Source organism: Lepidochelys kempii, chromosome 1 (genome assembly GCF_965140285.1).
Source record: "Lepidochelys kempii isolate rLepKem1 chromosome 1, rLepKem1.hap1, whole genome shotgun sequence".
Lineage (NCBI taxonomy): Eukaryota > Metazoa > Chordata > Testudines > Cheloniidae > Lepidochelys > Lepidochelys kempii.
In genome coordinates, this window is record NC_136380.1 from 140,053,356 (window position 1) to 140,076,842 (window position 23,487).

The 23,487-nt window shown below is 40.1% G+C and overlaps 1 protein-coding gene across 3 annotated transcripts in view; it reads left to right on the forward strand.

Moving 5' to 3' along the window:
* The window catches only part of CDKL5 (cyclin dependent kinase like 5), a 215,503-nt gene that overhangs the window by 129,897 nt on the left and 62,119 nt on the right, over positions 1-23,487 (forward strand). For all 3 annotated transcript variants that reach the window (XM_073356542.2, XM_073356532.2, XM_073356562.2), the window contains 4 exons: positions 9,418-9,463; positions 11,536-11,672; positions 15,096-15,216; positions 16,455-16,514. In XM_073356542.2, coding sequence (XP_073212643.1) covers positions 9,418-9,463; positions 11,536-11,672; positions 15,096-15,216; positions 16,455-16,514 — 364 coding nt within the window. The remainder of the gene's footprint in view (positions 1-9,417; positions 9,464-11,535; positions 11,673-15,095; positions 15,217-16,454; positions 16,515-23,487) is intronic.

Genomic DNA, 23,487 nt, shown 5'->3' on the forward strand with positions numbered 1-23,487 from the left:
GCTTGTATAAGACAAATTGGCCATAGCTGTTGGTCCAACCATCTTGGGACATACCTTGAACACTATCTGGTTTATTTTTGTCAGCAACTTACCTCCACAAGTTGGTTTCATTGCGCCGCTCTGCAGTGTATTCCTGGGCCAACTTTGCAATTATGCTTGCTCAAGTTGCATTTCCTCCATCAACTCGCTGCTAGCTGTGGAAATGTCCAGTTTTAAGTTAATAGAATATGGAACTTTTATATAAATTATATTATTCTCTTTAAACATGTTTTAACTGTTAATTATACAATGCAAAGCCACTTCAAGAACTGTTGTTCTACAGAACAACTATATAAATCTTCCACTTCTGTTCTTGTTTTAACAGCAGTGGTGAGTCCTTGGTAATATGAATGAGCTGAGTCTGTGCATTATTAATCACAGTTACATTTCTGATTATTCCACTCTGTGATCAAGACATAATTTGTTTTTCAGTTTTTATTTTCTGTCTCAGCACAGGTTTATTTCACTTACTTGATAGCATAAGCTTGATTGGCTACATTAGCCTAATTTCAGTTTGTCACTAAACTAAAATAAATCAGTGTGAAAAACTTTTTTCCTCCCTATTGGGATTGCCCTGCCATTAAAGTTTATACTGCTTTGCCCAAACTGTATCACTTTTAGTTGGCTTCCCTTTGATACATATAACTTCATTTAATCACTGTATTGGAGTCCATCAAGTTCCCTATTTTTCTCTACTGTATCAGGCAACATCATATAATATCTTCACGTTTGATATAATTTGTACACCAACAGTACATTCTTGTAAAAGGCTGCTGCAACTCTAAGTTTCATCAGACAGAAGAAATCTTGACATTAGTGCTTGAGATTTTTTCTCTCAGCCTTTTGTCCTATATTTTCTAAACAGCCTGTGTGACTGGGCAGTTTATAAACAGTAATAACTTTGGGGGCTTAGTTTCTAAAACAGATACCCTGAGGTACTAGCATTATAGTAAAATAAATAGTTTTCTGAAAAACATCATCTTAGCTATATTTTTTAAGGACTTGTTTCCTGCTCTGTGCCTGATGTCAGAGCTGGCAGATGGGTCATTGATACATAAAGAGAAACTTGTTTTACGCCATTAAAACATGTTCATATTGATTCTTTCTTAATCTAGGACTTTTCTGCCAATCCTGACATGAGGTTCAGCTTGGCAGGTGTGACATGTCGGAGAAAGAGAAGTTAAGGTGGTAGGACATGTTTATCCAGACAAAAAATGGCCACAGGTTCTGCCACCCTTGCTTATATTGAGTAAAACTGTACTCCTCGATTAGTCCCACCAGTGACATTAGGGACTTTTGTAGGAAACAGATGAAGGAAACAAGTTAAATTTGTTTCTGACACAATTGAAATTTTACATAATTAACAGCAAATAAGAAATGAGGTGACACCTGTGCTTTCAGTTGTCATGTTTCATGACTTACTTGGGTGGAAACATACGAATGCTTTGGTATTAGGAAATTTATCTGATTCATAGACTGTAAGGTCAGAAGGGACCATTGTTATCATCTAGTCTGACCTCTTGCACCTTGCAGTCCACAGAACCTCACCCACCCACTCCTGTAATAGACCCATAGCCTCTGGCTGAATTATTGAAGTCCTCAAATCATGGTTTAAAGAATTCAAGTTACAGAGAATTCACCACTTACACTAGTTTAAACAGGCAAGTGATCTGTGCCCCATGCCACAGAGGAAGGCTGAACCTCCTTCTCCCCACCCCCGCAGTCTCTGCCAGTCGGAGAAAATTCCTTCCCGACCCCAAATATGGCAGTCTGTTAGACCCTGAGCATATGGGCAAGATCCACCAGGCAGATACCTGGGAAAAAATTCTCAGAGCCCTCCCCATCTAGTGTCCCATCTCTAGCTGTTGGGGATTTTTGTTACTGGCAGTCACTGATGGACCATATGCTATTGTAGGCTGTCCTATTATACCATCCACTCCATAAATTTTTCAAACTCAGTCTTGAAGCCAGTTAGGTTTCTCCACCCCCCTCCAACTCCCCTTGGAGGGCTGTTCCAGGACTTTACTCCTCTAATAGGGATCCTGCACCAATGATCAAAAAAGGATATTTGATCATAGATTCCAGACATGCACCATGTGCAGAGTTCAGACTTACTCACCACTGTTGAAGAGGACATGCAGGTGAATGAAAGACTGTAACAGAGGTGGATTTAAGCAGCAGGCCACAACTTAGCCTCTATCTCCATTGTTATCAGTATAACAAGTTTTATTATTATAAATTAATATTATCTTAGTATTATCTTAGCCTCTTTCTCCATTGTTATCAGTTCACCCCCTCTCATGTGCCAGACATTTAATTACAGTCAGTGTGCGATTAATGGGCTCAAACCATGTAACCAATAATTAGTGGAGGACCTTCTTAAACATAACCTAAGACTGGGCTTGTTTTTCAGTTTTCTCCCTTGCCTTGGTCTGTGAAGACTTCAGATCTCCCCTTCTCCTTACAGGTAGGGTTGCCAGGTTTAGTTGGACATATTCCTGGAGGTTTCATCAAATGACATAATCTTTAATTGAAGATCAATCTTTAATTCCTGGAGACTCCAGGACAATCCTGGAGGGTTAGCAACCCTATTTACAGGTAGAAGAACCCCCAGCTATATCCAAGGTCTTGCTGGCCCTTTTAGCCTTCATCTGCACTCAACACTGGCTGTAAATCGTAATGAACTAAACATTCCTATATTACCTCCTCACATTAAAATTCCTGTTCTTACTCCTTCTAACCTAAACTGTGACTGCACAATGCTGCAAGGAAGCAAAAAAACCTTCCGGATCCCTGTTTATTTGGGGCACCTGGAAAAAATTCTTTTCTGATCCCCAAAACAGGCAATTAGTCAGACTCTCACCATCCTAAAAACACAGCTCAGTATGCCTCAAATATAGAGGGTGGGAAGGGGCAGCAGTAGCAACAAGATAGCATGTAGGTGCGGGAAGGCTTTCAATTCAGAGAGAGAACTGAGAGTCCCAGCTGGCTCCACTAATTGCCCCCTCCCCATACACACACACACACACACACACCTGGCCAGTAGAAGGCAGAGAAGCCCCTCCTTGAGACAAACACCCACATGCACATTGAGACACAAGAAGGAGCTTGACCACAGAATGTCTGAGCATGAGCTCTTCCCCCTCCCAGGAGCTGGCCCATTCCTTTGTTTGTCAAACCAAGTTTTCCCCCTTTCTGATGAGGCAGGGAGAGGCAACCCCAGAACTGACAATCTGCCTGCCTGCATTGAAATGGTGTTAGAGAGCTGTTGGGTTTCTGCACTAGAAAGGAAGCATGACTACTCTGTCCTGGTCACGTGGGTGGAATCCACAAAGGTCCCTTCAGCCCAGACTTAGGTGCCTATCTCCGAGAGAGGGTCAGGACTCTACCCCCAATCAGCATCACCTATTGACTGACTTAGGTGGCTCTTGTGGATCCCATTCCTAGGTGCCTTCTCTCTCCCTTCACAGTATAGGGAGTCTAGGTGCCTAAATTGGCTTTGTGGGTTATAGTGTTGTTCCAAGGTCAGCTCCCAGACTGCTGCGCTGGGCATCACAAAATGGGGAAGAGATGGCCAGCCCTCTGTGGAGATAGAGGTGGTTAGGGACTATTTAGAAAAGCTGGACGTGCACAAGTCCATGGGGCCGGACGAGTTGCATCCGAGAGTGCTGAAGGAATTGGCGGCTGTGATTGCAGAGCCATTGGCTATTATCTTTGAAAACTCGTGGCGAACCGGGGAAGTCCCGGATGACTGGAAAAAGGCTAATGTAGTGCCAATCTTTAAAAAAGGGAAGAAGGAGGATCCTGGGAACTACAGGCCAGTCAGCCTCACCTCAGTCCCTGGAAAAATCATGGAGCAGGTCCTCAAAGATTCAATCCTGAAGCACTTGCATGAGAGGAAAGTGATCAGGAACAGCCAGCATGGATTCACCAAGGGAAGGTCATGCCTGACTAATCTAATCTCCTTTTATGATGAGATTACTGGTTCTGTGGATGAAGGGAAAGCAGTGGATGTATTGTTTCTTGACTTTAGCAAAGCTTTTGACACGGTCTCCCATAGTATTCTTGTCAGCAAGTTAAGGAAGTATGGGCTGGATGAATGCACTATAAGGTGGGTAGAAAGCTGGCTAGATTGTCGGGCTCAACGGGTAGTGATCAATGGCTCCATGTCTAGTTGGCAGCCGGTATCAAGTGGAGTGCCCCAAGGGTCGGTTCTGGGGCCGGTTTTATTCAATATCTTCATAAATGATCTGGAGGATGGTGTGGATTGCACTCTCAGCAAATTTGCGGATGATACTAAAATGGGAGGAGTGGTAGATACGCTGGAGGGGAGGGATAGGATACAGAAGGACCTAGACAAATTGGAGGATTGGGCCAAAAGGAATCTGATGAGGTTCAATAAGGATAAGTGCAGGGTCCTGCACTTAGGACGGAAGAACCCAATGCACAGCTACAGACTAGGAACCGAATGGCTAGGCAGCAGTTCTGTGGAAAAGGACCTAGGGGTGACAGTGGACGAGAAGCTGGATATGAGTCAGCAGTGTGCCCTTGTTGCCAAGAAGGCCAATGGCATTTTGGGATGTATAAGTAGGGGCATAGCGAGCAGATCGAGGGACGTGATCGTTCCCCTCTATTCGACATTGGTGAGGCCTCATCTGGAGTACTGTGTCCAGTTTTGGGCCCCACACTTCAAGAAGGATGTGGATAAATTGGAGAGAGTCCAGCGAAGGGCAACAAAAATGATTAGGGGACTGGAACACATGACTTATGAGGAGAGGCTGAGGGAGCTGGGATTGTTTAGCCTGCAGAAGAGAAGAATGAGGGGGGATTTGATAGCTGCTTTCAACTACCTGAAAGGGGGTTCCAAAGAGGATGGCTCTAGACTGTTCTCAATGGTAGCAGATGACAGAACGAGGAGTAATGGTCTCAAGTTGCAGTGGGGGAGGTTTAGATTGGATATTAGGAAAAACTTTTTCACTAAGAGGGTGGTGAAACACTGGAATGCGTTACCTAGGGAGGTGGTAGAATCTCCTTCCTTAGAGGTTTTTAAGGTCAGGCTTGACAAAGCCCTGGCTGGGATGATTTAACTGGGAATTGGTCCTGCTTCAAGCAGGGGGTTGGACTAGATGACCTTCTGGGGTCCCTTCCAACCCTGATATTCTATGATTCTATGATTCCTGTGATTTCCTAGGCACCTAAAAGTTAGGAGCAGGACACTCAGCATTGCAAAACCTCAGTCCCTTCATGGATCCCCCCAGTGGTCTCATGGCGTATGGGCAGCCAGTTCGCATCTGACCTTTCCTACAAATAGAAAGTCAAGTGTATTCAGCAGGATTTATCTTTAGTTGCATAATTATTATAAGTTTGTACTTTTCCTGTAGTTTTTTATAATGCTGAATAGTTGCAATTGGATAATATATAGATGTCTATGTGATAGCTGAAGGCACCACTGATGTTAACAGGCATTTAAGTACTGCATTATGCTATGTATGTGTCATCTGTGGCTTTCATGTCTTCATAATGTTATAAAGTTAAATACTGTGGCTAGATATTTTGTAAAGGGCTGGTTAATTTTGTCCCTTTATGACAAATGTAGCTAAGATAAGAACGGATGAATGGACTCAAATTTCATGCTTCAGAGTATAAACTGATACTTGTAGAGGTCAAAAAGATATCCCCTATTCCATTTCCTCCATCACAGCCCTCATTAGGTGTTTTTTTTTCCTCTTGGAAACCTTCTAAGCCTCTGATGTACTGATGCAGTCAGAGGCAGGATACTGGACTAGATTGTCCATTGATAGGAAAATACTGCATTTATTCTTGAGGGACTGGGTCTTCTGCAACTTGTGCAGCAAGCTAATTCCTAAGGTAGATCACACAGTTAAAAATAGAGTAATGGTTCCTAAAAACCTAGATAGATAAAGAAAAGTTAATTCTCAAGGAGAAAAGATATGTTATCAACACAGTTCCTCAAATATCCTGCTGTTTAGTTGCCATTTCTACTGTTGATTTGTTTTTAAAATTATTTAATTATGTAATAATATGAAGTTCCTCTTAAATATTTAATCATTTTACTCAAAATCCTAAACAATAAGACAGAGGCAATTTGTTACATGCTCATTTTTAATTACTTCATCGTGATAAAAACTAAATTGTTTTATAAGCAATATAAGTAAAAAGGCTCCCAAGATGAAAATTTGTTAAATGTAACAATAGATTCAACTTCTTAACTTGTTGAGATACATTAATAATATGATTTCCAGATAGTATGCATGAGAAAAGCCCCTCGTTTGAAAACTCCATGCCTCTTGGTGAGCCTTGCTGAAAGTAGAATAAAGTCCCTGATCCTGCAAAGAGTTAAGCATGTGCTCTATGTACTGTGAAGAGTCTTGTTGAGTGCTATGGGATTACTCACAGTACGTACAGTTAACCACTTGCAAAAGTCTTTGCTACATTGGAGCCTAAGTACATGTTTACTTTTTTCTCAAAACAGTGCTTTAAATAATTATTCAAAGTGTACAGTAACAGTCAGCAGAGCAGCCTCCATGAATAACTTTGGTTTTGCAGAAAGATGGCTCTGTAAGGTGGATGGATGTATTTGACACTGAGATCGCTCATGGGTGATGTTACAACTAGTAAGAATAATTTGCTCAATTTAGGTTAGACTAACCTAATTAATGAATGAATAATTTATAATTAAATGTATGTGTGCTGCTGTATTTGAAGTGAGAGATACAAACTTCTCAGAATGCAGTTCTAACTACAATTCAATATTATGTCCTCAGCCTTGTCATCCCTTTTTTCTGTAATTGGTGAGCAGAGCTGTTTCTTGATCAGTTTTCTCATTTCAGCTGGACTTACGTAACGCATAAGCTTTCAAATTAGGCCAATATATTTCGGATGCGTTTTGGCAGGACAATGTACTGTGAGAGATGATCAGGAACTAACAGCAAAAATGATTTCCACATGAGTTGCTTTTGTTAAATTAACTTTCCTCATGAGGCCATAGTCGGTCATTAAGATCAATGCACAACATAACACTTGCATGGTATTTATACCAAATCTGGCATGGTGATCACAAAATGAATTTATTGCCACATGATTATTTTGTTTTTACATAGCATGAACAATATGCCTGATGCTTCATAGGGTTGCCAAGCGTCCGGTTTTCGACCAGAACAACCGGTCGAAAAGGAATTCAGGTGTCTCCGATCAGCACTGCTGACCTGGCCGGTTGGTGGTGCAGCAGGGCTGGTGGGCTCTCTGCCCGGCTCCATGTGGCTCCCAGAAAGTGGCGACGTCCCTCCAACTCCTAGGTTGAGGGCCAGCCACGGGGGCTCTGCGTGCTGCCCCCGCCCTGAGCGCCAGCTCCACAGCTCCCGTTGGCTGGGAACTGTGGCCAATGGGAGCTGCGGGAGCGGCACCTGTGGGCAGGGCAAGTGCACAGCAGAGCCTGCTGGCCAGCCTTCAGCCTAGGAGCTGGATGGACATGTTGCTGCTTCCCGGGAGTCGCCTTAGGTAAGTGCCACCCAAAGCCCGCACTCCTGACCCCCGTCCCACACTCCAGCCCTGAGCCCCCTTCTCAGAGCCCACACCCCGCTCCCCCTCCACTGCCCCAGCTCTGAACCCCTCAGCTGCAGCCCGGAGCCCCCTGCTGCACCCCAAATCCTGCACCCCCAGCCAGAGCTCTCACCACACCCTCCAAACCCCTCAACCCCAGCCCCACCCCAGAGCCAGCGTATCCAGCCGGAGCCCTCACCCCCTCCTGCACCCCAATCCCCTGCCCCAGCCCTGAACCCCTCATTTCTGGCTGCACCCTCAAGCCCACATTCCCAGCTGGAGCCCTCACCCCCTCCTGTACGCCACCCCCCCCCAGCCCAGTGAATATGAGCAAGTGAGCGAGGGTGGCGGAGAGTGAGCGATGGAGGGAGGTGGGATGGAGTGAGTGGGGGCAGGGCCTCGGAGAAGGGATGGGGCAAGGGTGTTCAGATTTCTGCAGTTAGAAAGTTGACAACCCTTTCTAAGGCAGCATAAAGGCGGAGTGCCCTGAACTTCTGGCTCTGAGCATTTTATGTTTCTGCACTAACAGCTCTAAAATAAATATGCCACATCTTTTTTATTGATTTGAATATTGCTAATATTAAGACTTTCATAAGGATCTCAAAGGACCTGAGTCCATTCCCACTGAAATAAATGGTAGTCTTCCAACGTGCTTTTATAGACGAATAAACTGTTCATTTAGGATCACATATTGTGGACATTTGGTGACATTGAATGACAGAGAGCAGATGCTTTAATAATTAGTTGTGTGCGTGTTTTCACATTTGTAAATATAACAAGTATGAACATGTTCCAAAATGACTTAACTGTTTTGCTGCTGGCCCCTAATTCAGCCTCTGTACACTGACAGACCTCAGGATTGTGTGAAGTGCTGTTACCTCTCTGGAATATTGGCATTTTAGAAGAGATGTACTACTACATTTGGTAACGTAGGGACTTTCTTGTAGCAAGTTGCAACATCCTATACAGACAAATACATGAGACAGCAAGTAAATCTTTTATATTCATATGTGTCCTATGTCAATAGGCTGTATATTTGTTTTAGAGGGTATAGGATGCTCCAGTGGAAATAAACTAGAGATGTTCAGGAGTAAAATGGGTACAATGTGGTGAAGATCAGTTTAGATGAGACTCCTTTATGGGTGCAGAGGCAAGACTAGATGACTCAAGAGGCTCTTTCAGGCTGTGTTACCTGTAGTTCTGAGGTAGGCACACAGGCCACCATTTTCAGAAGTGACTAGTGATTTGGGGTGATTAGTTTTAGCTCCCCAACCTTGAGGTACCTGAAAGGGGTCTGATTTTCAGAAAGCACAGAGTTCCCACCTGCTGGAAAACTCTCATACCTTTTAGGTGTTTCAAGTTGGGGACCCAAAAGCACTAATCAGTCTTGTAAATTTTGGCCATCACTTAATATTTTTAAATTTGGGTGTACAAATATAGGCACTTAAATCCATATTTGATTACCTAAATAAGTGGCCTGACTTTCAGAGCAGCTGAGCAATGGGAGCTACAGGTGCTCACTCCTTTGAAAACAAGGCCATTCATTTTATGTATCTGAATATGCATTTTTGGTGTCTAACTTAAGAGTTTCACATTTCAGTGTCTAATCATTGCATATTTGTTGAATAGGCTCGTATACTGCAGTTGGCCGAATCATTTAGATTTTTACTAGATTCTGTATTCAGTCTTTTTTGCTTTTGTGTGTTTTTTGCAAATGTAAAATGAAAACACTGTATTTAATCTGGAAATTTTATTTGATCCAAGTGCTCAGAAAAAAATCTTGCCTTTCTCATCTCCTGTTTTGTTTTTGTTTTATAGGAGACACATGAAATTGTGGCTATCAAGAAATTTAAAGACAGTGAAGGTAATTGCTTCCTCTGTGATCATTTTTGTAAATAAACATGTTGCAGATACTTGATGAAAATACAAGACCTCACATATGAGAGATGACTTAAAATGACAACCTCGATGATGGTGCGTTAGCTGTACTAGTGTCCTGTGCTTTGATACATCAGCTCCTGTCTGAAGGCTAGATTGTGTCCTTGAACTAGGTTGCCACACAAAGGAATAAGCTCCATCTCCCAATCCCTACCTTCCTCTCCTGTGCAGACATATTAGCATTGCCTGGATTATGGTGCCAGGCAGAGTATCAAGCGTAGGGACTGGGGTGGATACAGGATAAGGAAATGAACAGAGCAAAGGCTCTGTCCCCTACTGTCCATGCACTGACTGTCAGAGCTGGCCAGGCACAAACAGGGGAGTAAGTCAAGTGTGAAGTGACTTTCTTCCCCACTATAGATCAAAGGGGTAGCGATTGAGGAATTTTTACCTCAAGAGGCATAATTCCTTCCTGGGATGTTGCAGCTATGTCCCACCACTTAGGCTGTGTTGGCCTAATGACTAATTATAACCTTAATTATATAGCTCAAAAATGCTACCCGTTAGATTTTGGTGAATGTTTTATCTGTGTTGTTTGCCATGGGATGTGGCCATGAAGATGCAATTGGTTGTCAAGGATGTATCAGGAAAGTTAAATTTACCTCTGTGTTACTTAATCCAGTGCAAACTCTAAGCAACACCAAGATGCCTGGATAATGTATTCAGCAAGTCTTTTAGCTTTGTCATTCACAAGTCCTGTTTTATACCCAAAGCAGAAAATACTGGCTGAAATGAATTGTGATGATCCCTATCAAACAAATCATCACAATATTTCGGAATAGTTTTTTCAGGACTGGAGCTGGCTGTTGAAGAGAGAACCCTGTCTTAGAAAACAACTCTCTGAGCTCTCCACAGGATGTTTATTCTGCTCAGATTTCAGGAACTACATTGAGTGGCTTATAAACACGATTATCTTTCTTTCTTTTTGTCAGTAAATGTCAATAAGTGTCATAAATCAACATAAATTTCACCGTACATATAAATTAATAAAAACCAAAAAAGCTTTAAACCAAACATCAATATAATCCACTGAAATTGTTTTAAGAAACAGAATGTTGTCAAGCCTTACAGTATGGAAGACAACTGCTGGCTGGCTGGCTTTAGTTAGTTAACATTTATACTGCATTATTGCCCAGAGAACGGCCAGGTCAGGGCCCCATTGTGCTAACTTATAGGAAATGACAGTCCCTGTCTTAAAGAGCTTAGAATCTAAAAGAAGTCTAAGATTGAAATCCTAGACTCCATAGAACAACAGGTTCAGATCTTTATACATCAACTTTAGCCCTTCCACCTTCTGAGATAGATGAATTGTGTATCTGTATCATTGAACACTATATTGAAAGTCTTTTGTGTGAGACCTTTAGAACAGAGATTCTGTGGGCTCTGCATTGCCGTCCTTCCCATGGCTAGTAGAGATCTATGGTACTTTTCAGAGTGGTATGGGTTTGTCCTTAAATCGTTGACCAAAAATGACCCTTTTTCCCCATTGTTTGCAGTGTGCTATGCACTGAGTTCCCATTTCATTGATGATGTCCATTGTGTACGCATAATTTGTAACGCATGTTAAGATTCTTCAGGATGAGAAGCATGTAAATGCAAACAATTATTGGATAACCAAAAATTTTTAAGAGCGGTGGGGTGAGGGATATCAAGTTTACACATGATTGTACAATATTTTCCCTCTTCTGATGCAGAGCCAGCCAAGCAGCAGAGGGAGCCCAAGTTAAATCATAAACCTTCGTCAGTGGTATCAGAGAGAGAGAAGTGTGCAGGGATAATTCTTTGAATGTTTAAAACTAGAGTGCTTGAAGTCCATTATAATAGTTAGTTATATTTAGTACCCAAATCACTTAAATAGTTTACAGTTTTTAGATGGCTTTTTACTGTGTCTACTGAATATTGTACCTTAGTGTACTGATTGTTAACCTTGATTACTAAGGTTCTTGTTGCTCTTTGCTAAATTTTGTTTTACCATACTTACCATTGTTTATATTCTAGAAAATGAAGAAGTCAAAGAAACCACTTTACGAGAGCTTAAAATGCTTCGCACTTTGAAACAGGAAAATATAGTGGAGCTGAAGGAAGCCTTCAGAAGAAGAGGAAAATTATACTTAGTGTTTGAATATGTGGAAAAAGTGAGTTGATCTTTTACATCTTTCAAGGCAAAATCATCAAGTAATTTATGAACAATAAATACAGGGATTTGAACACTAAAAATGAAAGTATTTTAATGTAGGAATGGGAAACCAAGAAATTAAATAAAATCTAAACAGAATGTATATATCGTGTCCCTTCTTCTGTTAAGAAAATTACACAAATGACATAAGTAATAATATTTACATAGTACAGTGAAGCAGAGAGACAAAATCAAACAAGCATTATTAGACTGGAATATGTGTCATTTGAGAGAGCGTTATTTGTCTGTGTTTTTTTGCCCAAAGGTCCATAAACCAGTTTAATTTGAAGGTTGAATGATTGTCAAGTGTTTACCTCAAAATTCCTTCTATAGTGTGTTTTCCAAAACAGGAACATAGATTGCTTGTCCTTATGTATCTGTTGTTTCTTTCTCTTTCTCCTCTTGTTGTTAAAAACAGAGTTGCTCTTATAATTTTTTTTCACATAGAAATCTAATCTTTGGAAAACGGTGTGAAATATTTGAAACCAACTAAATTGTAGGACCTCTCAAAATCTCCTTATGACTGACTGACTTAAATTCTTTCCATTCCTGACAGCATCAGAATCCATTCCACCGTTTTCTTTCTAGCCCCTATATTAGCACTCCTTACACCTTAGTCTACTTCTCAGGAGAGTGAGCCCATTACAGACTAGTTCTCTGCTATTTCTGTAAGCCCTCTAGGGCAAGAGTAGGCTGTAACTCTCTATTCTAGACTCTGGTTTCTGTCTTTTCATTTGAAAAAAAAAATCCAACACTTATTTTTGCTAAAAGCCTTCATCTGGCCTTGCTCTCTTTTCCTATCCCTACACATAATTTTATGTCCTTCTGGTGCTGTGCTGTGGACCAGGTGGGAGCTAGTCGTCCTCAGTTAAAACATCCCCCTATCTATAGTCCTTCCCTGCCCTCAGCATTTGTTGCTAACAATGTGTGCAGTGCTCACTGAATGATGAGACTCCTTACCACTACCTGCTTGCCTTACCTGAGGTAATAAAGTGATCATGTGATGTGATCCGAAACATCCAGGGTGAGATGACGCTAAGTCTATATTGCATATTCTGGTTCTTTTGTCCATGTTCTTTGTCCATGTTTTGTGATGCACTATCTGACAATCAGTTAATTCCTACTGCATTAGGTCCTCTGTAGCCTTAATGTCTGGATTCTAAAGTTCCTGCTTTAATCCACTTGTGCTCACTATGATCAGTGCAGTCTTCTGTAAGCTAAGCGTGTGTGTGTGTATAAAAATATCGATATGGACTATGCTGTCTATTTAGTTATATTTATAGTTATTTACTTTATATCATTTTTATTAATGCTGACATTGCTAAAACTGCTATACCAAAAATACAGAAGACCAGCATAAGGAAAAAGATGAATATTTCAACTGTGTATTTTAATAATCACATATTTTGAATTAATAATAAATATCAAAGAGACTACAATAGGTTGCACATGCTTCTATTATGCATTTCCTTGCTACGTTAGGAAGGAAGTGTATTTTTGTGACCCAACATTACTTTTTATTAATGTAAAATTATATAATTGTGAGGATAGCTGCTATGCATAATTTTTCCTTGATATCATTGCTGTTGTAATTATCCTCTTTATTTTCAATTACACTTAACAGTTTATAAATGATTTTTGCTTTCAGAATGTGTTAAATGGATTCCACAGTCCCTTACAGATATTATTCAGGGCCATGATAAATGTGTAGGCAATTCTTATATTTTAAGTGAGGAGGAGGGAGAAGAATTGAAGAAAATGTTTTACAGTTAGCCAATTTCTGTTTAGCCTCTCTGCTGGTTGATGGCACATTTTGTCCTTTAAAGAGTATTATCTCTGCAATACTAAAATCCAGATTACACTAATCCAAATTTAACTAGTCGTCTTTTTCCATCATCTCTTTAGTTGATGATGTCAATGAACATATAGGATTATGCTTCACCCACTTGATACTGCTATTCTTGTCCAGATTTGAACACTAAGGAATTTGCTGTCCTATTTGTCCAGATTTTTACACTACCTCCTAGTGAACAGTACTCTTGTCTAAATCCATTAGAGTGTCTTAATAGACATATCTGTAATCATTTGTCCATATTCTAAATATGGATTTAACAAAACCCATACCCCATAGTCTTAAATTACTAAATCTATCAATAAATTGAAAAGCATTCAAGTGCCTTTGGAATACTACCATATTTTTTAAAAATACTTTGATTTTAGTGTATGCTTTGTATTTTGTATACTGTATATATATATTTTGTATATATTATTAAGACAGCTTCCAAACTCAAAACTAGATTGTAGCATAGAAGAAAATGTGCATCAAAGGTGAAGTGAAATGCTTTTGTAAATTGTTAAAATCTGTGTAAATTCCCAAATCGATAACTGTATACTTTATGGAAAACAAAATATCCAAAAATATTATTTTCAATTTTCCAGCACCAGGATCAGAATTTTGTGTTTCCCTTGCAAGCACCATAAGCAGTGATTAACTATTGGTATATATTCAAGTAATGGTACTTCAGGCTTTTGAGGCTGATGTTCTCACATCCCTCTTCCTACCTTAATGAAACTCTCTTCTGTACTCTAGTGAGCAGCTGCTGCCTACCATCCATTCAAATGGGATTTAGCGTGGACAAATCTCTATTGTACATTTCTGCACACAAAGTTGATTGTGAGGTAGCAGGCCTTTGCCAACATAATTGAAATCTCAGGCCTTAGCTGCACATGGGTTTTGAACCAGTATCACTATTTGGGTTAAGGGGTCTTTTTTTTTTTCCTACTGAAATAGTTACATTGGTACAACCATTTAGTGTGGACAGTTATGTCAGTGTAAATGTGCCGTATACTGCTACAGCTTATTTGCCCTTCCCTATAGGAATAGGTAGCTATGCAAGTATAGTTAAAGCAGGGTAATTTTGTCTAGACAAGGCCTTAGTATGTGAAACTGGCACAGCTGGCTGAAAAGTTCAGGAAGCACTGGCATAAACTATTGCAGGATATTTAGTATTTTCTCTGCATTAGAGAAATGTTCATGTTGTCACATCATGCAGGGGAATTCTGTTCTAAGCAATTATTTGTAAATAAAATGAGCTCATACTGAATATTTTTAGCAATTTAAATCTATAAGTCTGCTAATTATTTGGGGGTTTAAGCAGTTCTATTTTAACAAGAGCTTTTTGGTTCACCTTTACAGTAGATGGTATTCACTAGATCTTTGTCTAGAATGAAAGCAGGCTATATATGGCTAGATTATGGCCTTTGGATGTTAAACTGCTGGTTTGCAGAGCTAGATTTATGGCATAATTTATGGTACTTTAGTCTGTTAGAATCATAGTATGGGTCAAACTACTTAATTAATATCTATATTTTAAACATTTAGAATATGCTTGAATTGCTAGAAGAAATGCCGAATGGAGTTCCACCTGAAAAAGTAAAAAGCTATATCTACCAATTAATCAAAGCGATTCACTGGTGTCATAAGAATGACATTGTTCATAGAGGTAAGTGTGTATAGCTTTCCACATGGAAATGAACCCCTTGTAGCAATTTTCTTTTTACAGGAAAATAGCTACAGCTTGTAAAAAGTATCATATATGTGTTTGGATTTACTTTAAACAAAAAGTTTCCTTTAAAACAAACCATATTTAAGTGGGTATAGAAAAAGTATTTCAATTTAGCTAAGCCCTGAAGTCACCTAAGTGACTTCAGATACTGTCAGATAACTACCTATGCAGATAGACTTCTCTTCAAACAAGACTGCTAAAGTTTCTACCTAGAAGCCACCAAAAGCATGGGAACCTAAGACTACTTTAAAATGTTGTTCATCAATATAAAAGGCTGATGTCTCCTGGGTATCCTTAGAGACAAAATTCTACTATTTGCATCATGAGACAAAATTACAATGGAGACCTAGCCAAAGGAAAAGGAATTATGAAAATGTTTATTAAGACTTACATTTTCCCCTCCTGCTCTTTATTCTTTATTATTTGTATAACACATGCTGTAAGGTGTGACTTTATCTAATTTTGTTATGTTCTTATTTTATAAAGCCTTGTTTTCCAGTGTGGTTCTCCAAGAGTGTTTTTTGTTTTTTTGGTTGTTTTTTTTTTTTGTTTTCCAATGGATGATTTCAATAATGGAATACAAATAGAGAACAAAATGACTTATAAATGAAATTAAACAAAATACAGGGGAGAGAACTTTTCTGAAGTACATTGTAAACGTGTAACTACTGTATACAGGTTGCATCTACTCAATAGGTACTATACTAAATGTATCTGAGTAAACAATATGTTTATGAAACTAGAGAGCAAAAATATTTCTAGAAGACAAACCCAATGAGCTCCAGAAGGTAATTTTAAGTGTACAAATATTGAGCTTACAAATCCTACATTTTGCTAATAAACTGGGTAATTAAATGACATTTCCACATGTACAAGTTGATTTTGTACCCTTGCATAAGTGCAAGTGCAGATTTACTCTTCCCATGTTTCTTTTGAGAAATTCTTTTAAAAGAAACCACAATACAGAAGCTATGAATTCTTCATGTTTAGCAAAGTACAGGATTGTTTGAAAATTAGTTTTACAGATTACAAGTACTTTCTACTACGGTCTATTTTTGTTATCACTGTATGATTAAGTGTAATTCTTTTACAATGAAATGGTGTTTAGGAAGTTGAAAATTAAAAATGGACATTAGGAACTCTTACTTTTTTTTTCTCCTACTCTGATATTTTAGATATCAAACCAGAAAATCTCTTAATAAGCCACTGTGATGTTCTGAAGCTGTGTGACTTTGGTAAGTTGCTTACTTTTTATTTTTTGAAAGAAGCACTTTTTACCTTAAAAATTCCACATTGTTTATTTGTAAGTTCTCCATCATGTGTATTTTGAGCACATTTTAGTGGTCAATATTCATGTTTCTGGGTATCACATTAATTTGTAAAGATCTCTAACCTTTGATTTGGACCTGTTGTTAAGTATGTTTTTAAATATACTCATTCTATAAATAAAATATGGGTTCCCAAATATAGATTGACATATTCCTGTAATATTCATTTTCTTTTCAAGCATTGGCAGAGATTTCCTTATGTGCAGTTCAGAGGATGAATTAACTGTGTGGACCCATTTGGCCCACACATCAGTAATTTTTCATTACACTTTGTTGTATCATAAATAATTTAGTATGTTGAATAAGTATTGGTTTCCTGTATATAAATGGCTTTTGTGGACTGCCTGAAATACATGAAATAGTATACCATATTACAAGATGCTACATATGTTTTTAGGCTTGAAAGAAGAAAAAGTATGATACTGTATTATTTGAGAAACCATATGTGATCATATAATTAAAGACCACACTGTGATAGTGTGCTCAGGAGGCAGACTTATGGTCATGTGCAATTTTAAGTATGGCATTTCCTGACTTGAGTGCTTAACTATGCTTGTTTAGGCTCTAATTCTGCAAAGCCTTAAGTACTTGAGCAACTTTACACACATGAGTAGTCCCTATTGAGCACTAGTCAAGATCAGGGGCCTGTTTTGCTGGGTCCTGTATTAACACAGAGTAAAACACAGTTGTGTCCATAACGAGTTTACAGTTTTGTTAACCCAGTCAAATGAAAACCAATTTTACAGGAGTACTCGGGGGCATTCCTTGGTGAGGGCTACTTCCATGCCAGTTGCCAGTCAAACCTCTTTAATTTTGGTCAAGAAGAGGAGCTGTTCAGAAAACAAAACTCCCCCCAAAAAAACCACAAACCATTTTTGCTTAAACATGCTTTCACAGGCAGCTAGTCTCTTTTTAAAGGGAGATGGGCCCTAGCCTTATTTATGACACACAGCTCACCTCCCCAAGTTGAAAAAATGAGTAATGTCATGTGACAAATGGATCATGTGACTAAATCAGGCATCTGGGGTTATAACAGAGATGCCTGCGGAGAGCCAGAGAGGCCTTGGGCCCTCTCCATAGGGAGACTTCAGATAGGGAGTAACTGCTTGATAGGGAGCAGAAGGATGGTGCGAGCAGCCCTACACAAAGGCTCTTCTTAGCTCCTAGGGACAGTGCCTGAGCTGTTCCAAGTCCCTGTTCCAACCAGCAAGGCTGAAGTGTAGAAACATTTGGCTGAAGGAAAAGCCAGGGAGTTTTGTTTTCCCATTTGAATTTTGTGAATAAACTAGATCTCTAGAGGTGTTATTGCATACATGAAAGCCTTTGTGAGTTACTGAGCAGTCCAAGAGGGGAAACTGGGGCAGTGGCTAGGGTGTGCCAAAACTGGATAGGCAACAGACGCTACACATTCCAACAAATGTTGAGCCCAGAAATCTTTAGTCAGAACTGAGGTGTCTTTTACACCAGAAAGGAATTCATAGCCCTGAAAGGACGGAACAGTTTTTTGTAGGGAAATGAAAATCCAAGCAAATGTGTTCATGCTGGTGGTTTGTCCAAGTCCTCCGTAACACACCCCTTAGTTTAAACAGTACATAACTCTCTTGTACTCGCCTCCCCTCCCAGTTGGTACCCCTGTTTAACCCCTATGCTTTGACTACACATGTCTAGGTTCCTTCTCACTTAAATTTTAAAAAGTAGGAACAAGATGTGTCTGAAGGGGATGAGAGACTCCTAGCCTAATGAGGTGGTAAATTAAACATACTCACCTCTCTTTGGATGTCAGTCTCAGGCTCCCAATCAGTTCACAAACTTGTCTGCTGGACGAGCCCGCATCTGAAGGAACAGAAATGGACACCGTGTCGAGTCAAGCTCAGGAGTTTATTATGCACAGTGCTGGCGGAGTGTCACTTTGCTTATTAGGCTAAGAGACCCTGCAAAACAATTTATTACCATAGATTATATAGGATGCTTATTGAGCGGAGAGAAGTGACGGGGTGGGAGTTCCCAAGCCCCTGGATAGGTTCTAGCAGCAAAACAAGATAAGAGCAATAGGCCAATGGTCTAAAAGATTACATAATGGCTCCGCCCATGGCTCAAATTAACATATTGCTAACACATAGGTAATTACCCTCAAACTATTTCTATTAAAGTATATAGGTTAAATCCTAATTTTGGGGTCCAGGGGAATGAGGTAGCAGTTCTCCTGGTTGACCAACAGGTACATTCCTGGACATTTAAAGCAAAAAAGCAGTAATTAGTATTTAACAACAACAATAGTTTATAGTTTTACCTTTGCATTTCTGTGAACTGGGATTGGCGTACGTCTGTGAGGGGAGGGTGTCATTACTCATGTCAATCATGTTAGGCCTCTCCCTGAACTCTGTTCTGGCATCTGTACCAGGGAGTTAAGTTTGAGGCCCTTCTCAGCGCTTGGTGTATCTATAACTCGTGATAAGGACACCCAATTACAGCTTACCATCTGGAGTCATGCTGACTCTGCTTATCAACTTGAAACACACAAGGTTGTCTGTCTACCCCAGCTTTCTCTTAGCCACGTATTGTTCTTTGTTAGCTAGCCCTCATGCCCCAGACCAAGCTGTGGACTCCAGGCCTCTATGAAAAGTTCCTAACAGAAATGTTAGTTAAGATTTTACATCCATGTTAAATGGATTATGGCTCTTCATTTTGGTTCACAGCTTTGCCACTAAGAGACAGATAATGATGAATCCTGGCTTGTCTCAAGCAATTATGCTACTTCATATAGTCCGTAAGAACAATGATTTTATTCCCCATAAGTAGTGGCCATTAAGTAGAAAAGAAAGCCATACCATAATTCACTTATAGTATCTAATAGCTTTTATGTTAACTCTTTTTGGATTTATATAGGTTAACATGCTTTGAATTTTGCTTTGTATTTCAGGTTTGGTTGAACTGAAATCACAAAGGAAAGCTTATTTGATTTTGCTTAAGTTGGAATTAGTTATAGTAGCTTCACTCAGTTTTACTACAAAGAGACAATGTTAGACTAGGATCAGGGGTAGTCAATAGATGGACTGCAAACGAAATCTGGACCACCAGACACTTTTGAACAGGCCCAAACATCTTTTTATTTACTTATCATTATTGTTGTTTGTTTTTAGTACTTACTCTGGAGTCTGGATCTTGACTATGTCTTGACAAAGAAATTTTGACCTTGACCAAAAAAATTTATTACTCCTGTATTAGATTAAGCCATTACTTAATACAACCAATTTCAGTAAGCGTGCTTTTATTGCACTTTGTAACCATATAAGTTTCAAGCACATATTGCTAATGTACTCAATGCTTTTTTTGCCTCTGTCTTCACTAACAAGGTCAGCTCCCAGACTGCTGCACTGGGCAGCACAGCATGGGGAGTAGATGGCCAGCCCTCTGTGGAGAAAGAGGTGGTTAGGGACTATTTAGAAAAGCTGGACGTGCACAAGTCCATGGGGCCGGATGAGTTGCATCCAAGAGTGCTAAAGGAATTGGCGGCTGTGATTGCAGAGCCATTGGCCATTATCTTTGAGGCGAACGGGGGAAGTCCCAGATGACTGGAAAAAGGCTAATGTAGTGCCAATCTTTAAAAAAGGGAAGAAGGAGGATCCAGGGAACTACAGGCCAGTCAGCCTCACCTCAGTCCCTGGAAAAATCATGGAGCATTTCCTCAAGGAATCAATCCTGAAGCACTTACATGAGAGGAAAGTGATCAGGAACAGTCAGCATGGATTCACCAAGGGAAGGTCATGCCTGACTAATCTAATTGCCTTCTATGATGAGATGACTGGTTCTGTGGATGAAGGGAAAGCAGTGGATGGATTGTTTCTTGACTTTAGCAAAGCTTTTGACACAGTCTCCTACAGTATTCTTGTCAGCAAGTTGAAGTATGGGCTGGATGAATGCACTATAAGGTGGGTAGAAAGTTGGCTAGATTGTCGGGCTCAACGGGTAGTGATCAATGGCTCCATGTCTAGTTGGCAGCCGGTGTCAAGTGGAGTGCCCCAGGGGTCGGTCCTGGGGCCGGTTTTGTTCAATATCTTCATAAATGATCTGGAGGATGGTGTGGATTGCACTCTCAGCAAATTTGCAGATGATACTAAACTAGGAGGAGTGGTAGGTACGCTGGAGGGCAGGGATAGGATACAGAGGGACCTAGACAAATTGGAGGATTGGGCCAAAAGAAATCTGATGAGGTTCAATAAGGATAAGTGCAGGGTCCTGCACTTAGGACGGAAGAACCCAATGCACCGCTACAGACTAGGGACCGAATGGCTAGGCAGCAGTTCTGCGGAAAAGGACCTAGGGGTGACAGTGGACGAGAAGCTGGATATGAGTCAGCAGTGTGCCCTTGTTGCCAAGAAGGCCAATGGCATTTTGGGATGTATAAGTAGGGGCATAGTGAGCAGATCGAGGGATGTGATCGTCCCCCTCTATTCGACATTGGTGAGGCCTCATCTGGAGTAGTGTGTCCAGTTTTGGGCCCCACACTACAAGAAGGATGTGGATAAATTGGAGAGAGTCCAGCGAAGGGCAACAAAAATGATTAGGGGTCTGGAACACATGACTTATGAGGAGAGGCTGAGGGAACTGGGATTGTTTAGTCTGCAGAAGAGAAGAATGAGGGGGGGATTTGATAGCTGCTTTCAACTTCCTGAGAGGTGGTTCCAGAGAGGATGGTTCTAGACTATTCTCAGTGGTAGAAGAGGACAGGACAAGGAGTAGTGGTCTCAAGTTGCAGTGGGGGAGGTTTAGGTTGGATATTAGGAAAAAAATTTTCACTAGGAGGGTGGTGAAACACTGGAATGCGTTGCCTAGGGAGGTGGTAGAATCTCCTTCCTTAAAAGTTTTTAAGGTCAGGCTTGACAAAGCCCTGGCTGGGATGATTTCATTGGGGATTGGTCCTGCTTTGAGCAGGGGGTTGGACTAGATGACCTCCTGAGGTCCCTTCCAACCCTGATATTCTATGATTCTATGATTGTCCTTTTTTGTCTAGACTAGAATTTAAAGGTGTGATGTTAGATAATACATGCAAATTAATACATAGTAAATGTGTCGTGTAGACAAAGCTAAACTGGTCTAGTTAAAGCCTTGTCTATGCTAGACATTTTCTATATATTAATTAGCATATGTTAGCTAACATGTGCCAACATCACACCTTAAATCTTAGCATAGACAAAACCATTAAGAAATGGATAATTAAGACCGTATTTTTTACTGTGAGGTTTTTTAAACATGGAATTGAGAATATTGAGTCTGGTATGTAAACTGTTCATGCCTAAATAGAATTGAATGAGTTATCCCCCTGCACACTGGTAATGCTATGTATGAAAGTAAACATGGATCATGTAGGATAAAGGGACTGATACAAAAGTGATTGAAATAATAATAGGCGCCAGGGGCTGGTCCCATTACTTTGTCCAGAAGATGCTTGGTACACTATTCAGAAAAGCCACTGTATCCTCAAAGTATGGCCAGAGAGAACCACAACTGCATTAGCACACGTATACACAAACCCCTGCACACTGCAAAAATAATAGTCTTATATCCTGTCGTCTTTTTCACTAAGGTGCAGTGGAGTGGGGACAGAACAGAAATGTTACGTTAATTGCATGCAGATGTTGTATGTACTGGTGGTTGGCTCCTTTTATTAAAATGCTGTGAATACCATACCACCTGTGTCACAGTACTGAAAAAGCTGTCATACATCAACATGCTTATGCACCACATGATGGCCAATACTATGCAGATATCAGGAGACTGTTAGGACTAGTGGCTCTGGCAATGGGGTGGAAATTCGATCAACACAGCTAATGCACCAATTGGAATGCCAAAGTGCTTCCAACGGTAGTCAGGTACATCTGTTGCAATCAGTCTACACTCAAAACTGTTCCTTTCTTCATTCCTGTTGGCAGAAACTATGCCCACACACAGGGCTGGATTAAGACTTTTAGAGGCCCTAAGCACTGAAAAGAATTATGGTGCCCCCCAATATGTAATTCAAAATACAAACAATACTATACCGTAAAATAAAATTTTATTTTTCGAAATGACACAAAATTTACATGTATGCTGAAATTAAAATAGCTTCTTTCTGGATTTTCTGGTTGCAAAATTCTGGATAAAATCATCGAAGCTGACTCGACGAAGCATGTCCGCTTCCATACACAATAGGGAAAGTGAATCAAGTCTGTCCTGACACATTGTTGTTCTCTGAGGGTTTTTTATTCTTTTCAGCTGAGAAAATGAGCATTCTGCTGAGCAGTTAGTAATCATCAATGTTAGATAGCGCATCAATAGTGTGATCTCTACATTTGGAAATACACATTGTATTCCGTCTTTCAGTATTGTGTCATGAAGATCAATGTGACTGAATTTCATTTTTCCTGTTTCATTAAACTTTGTGTGCATATAACAGTGGAACTGCCGTACTTCTCCACAGAGATTCATGTTCAAGTCAACAGGGTATGAGTCAACTAGGGAACCTTTTGGGAACCTTGTGAATATTGTTAGTCAGATAAGTCCATATCGTTTAGAAAAGAAAATCTACTTGGTACTTCTTTGTACACTTCACCTCTCCTCTTTTATATGAGCTTCAAGTGTATCAATTATAGTATAGCATAGTAAGTAGATATTGCAAAATTTGATTCTAGGATTCAATGCTGTTTCTGTTGCACTGCTATCATTTGCTTGTTTTTTCCTGATTTGCTTGTAGGACTGGACTTCTTTGTAGATCGTATCAGGCAAGATATCTTTTGATATGTCTTCAAATCTTTCGAAATCATTCCTCAAAGTGTGTAAGTGGTCTGCTAATGATTGACAGAGGTCTGCGCGTGTTTTCAAATCCAATTCTTTTTCTTGGAGA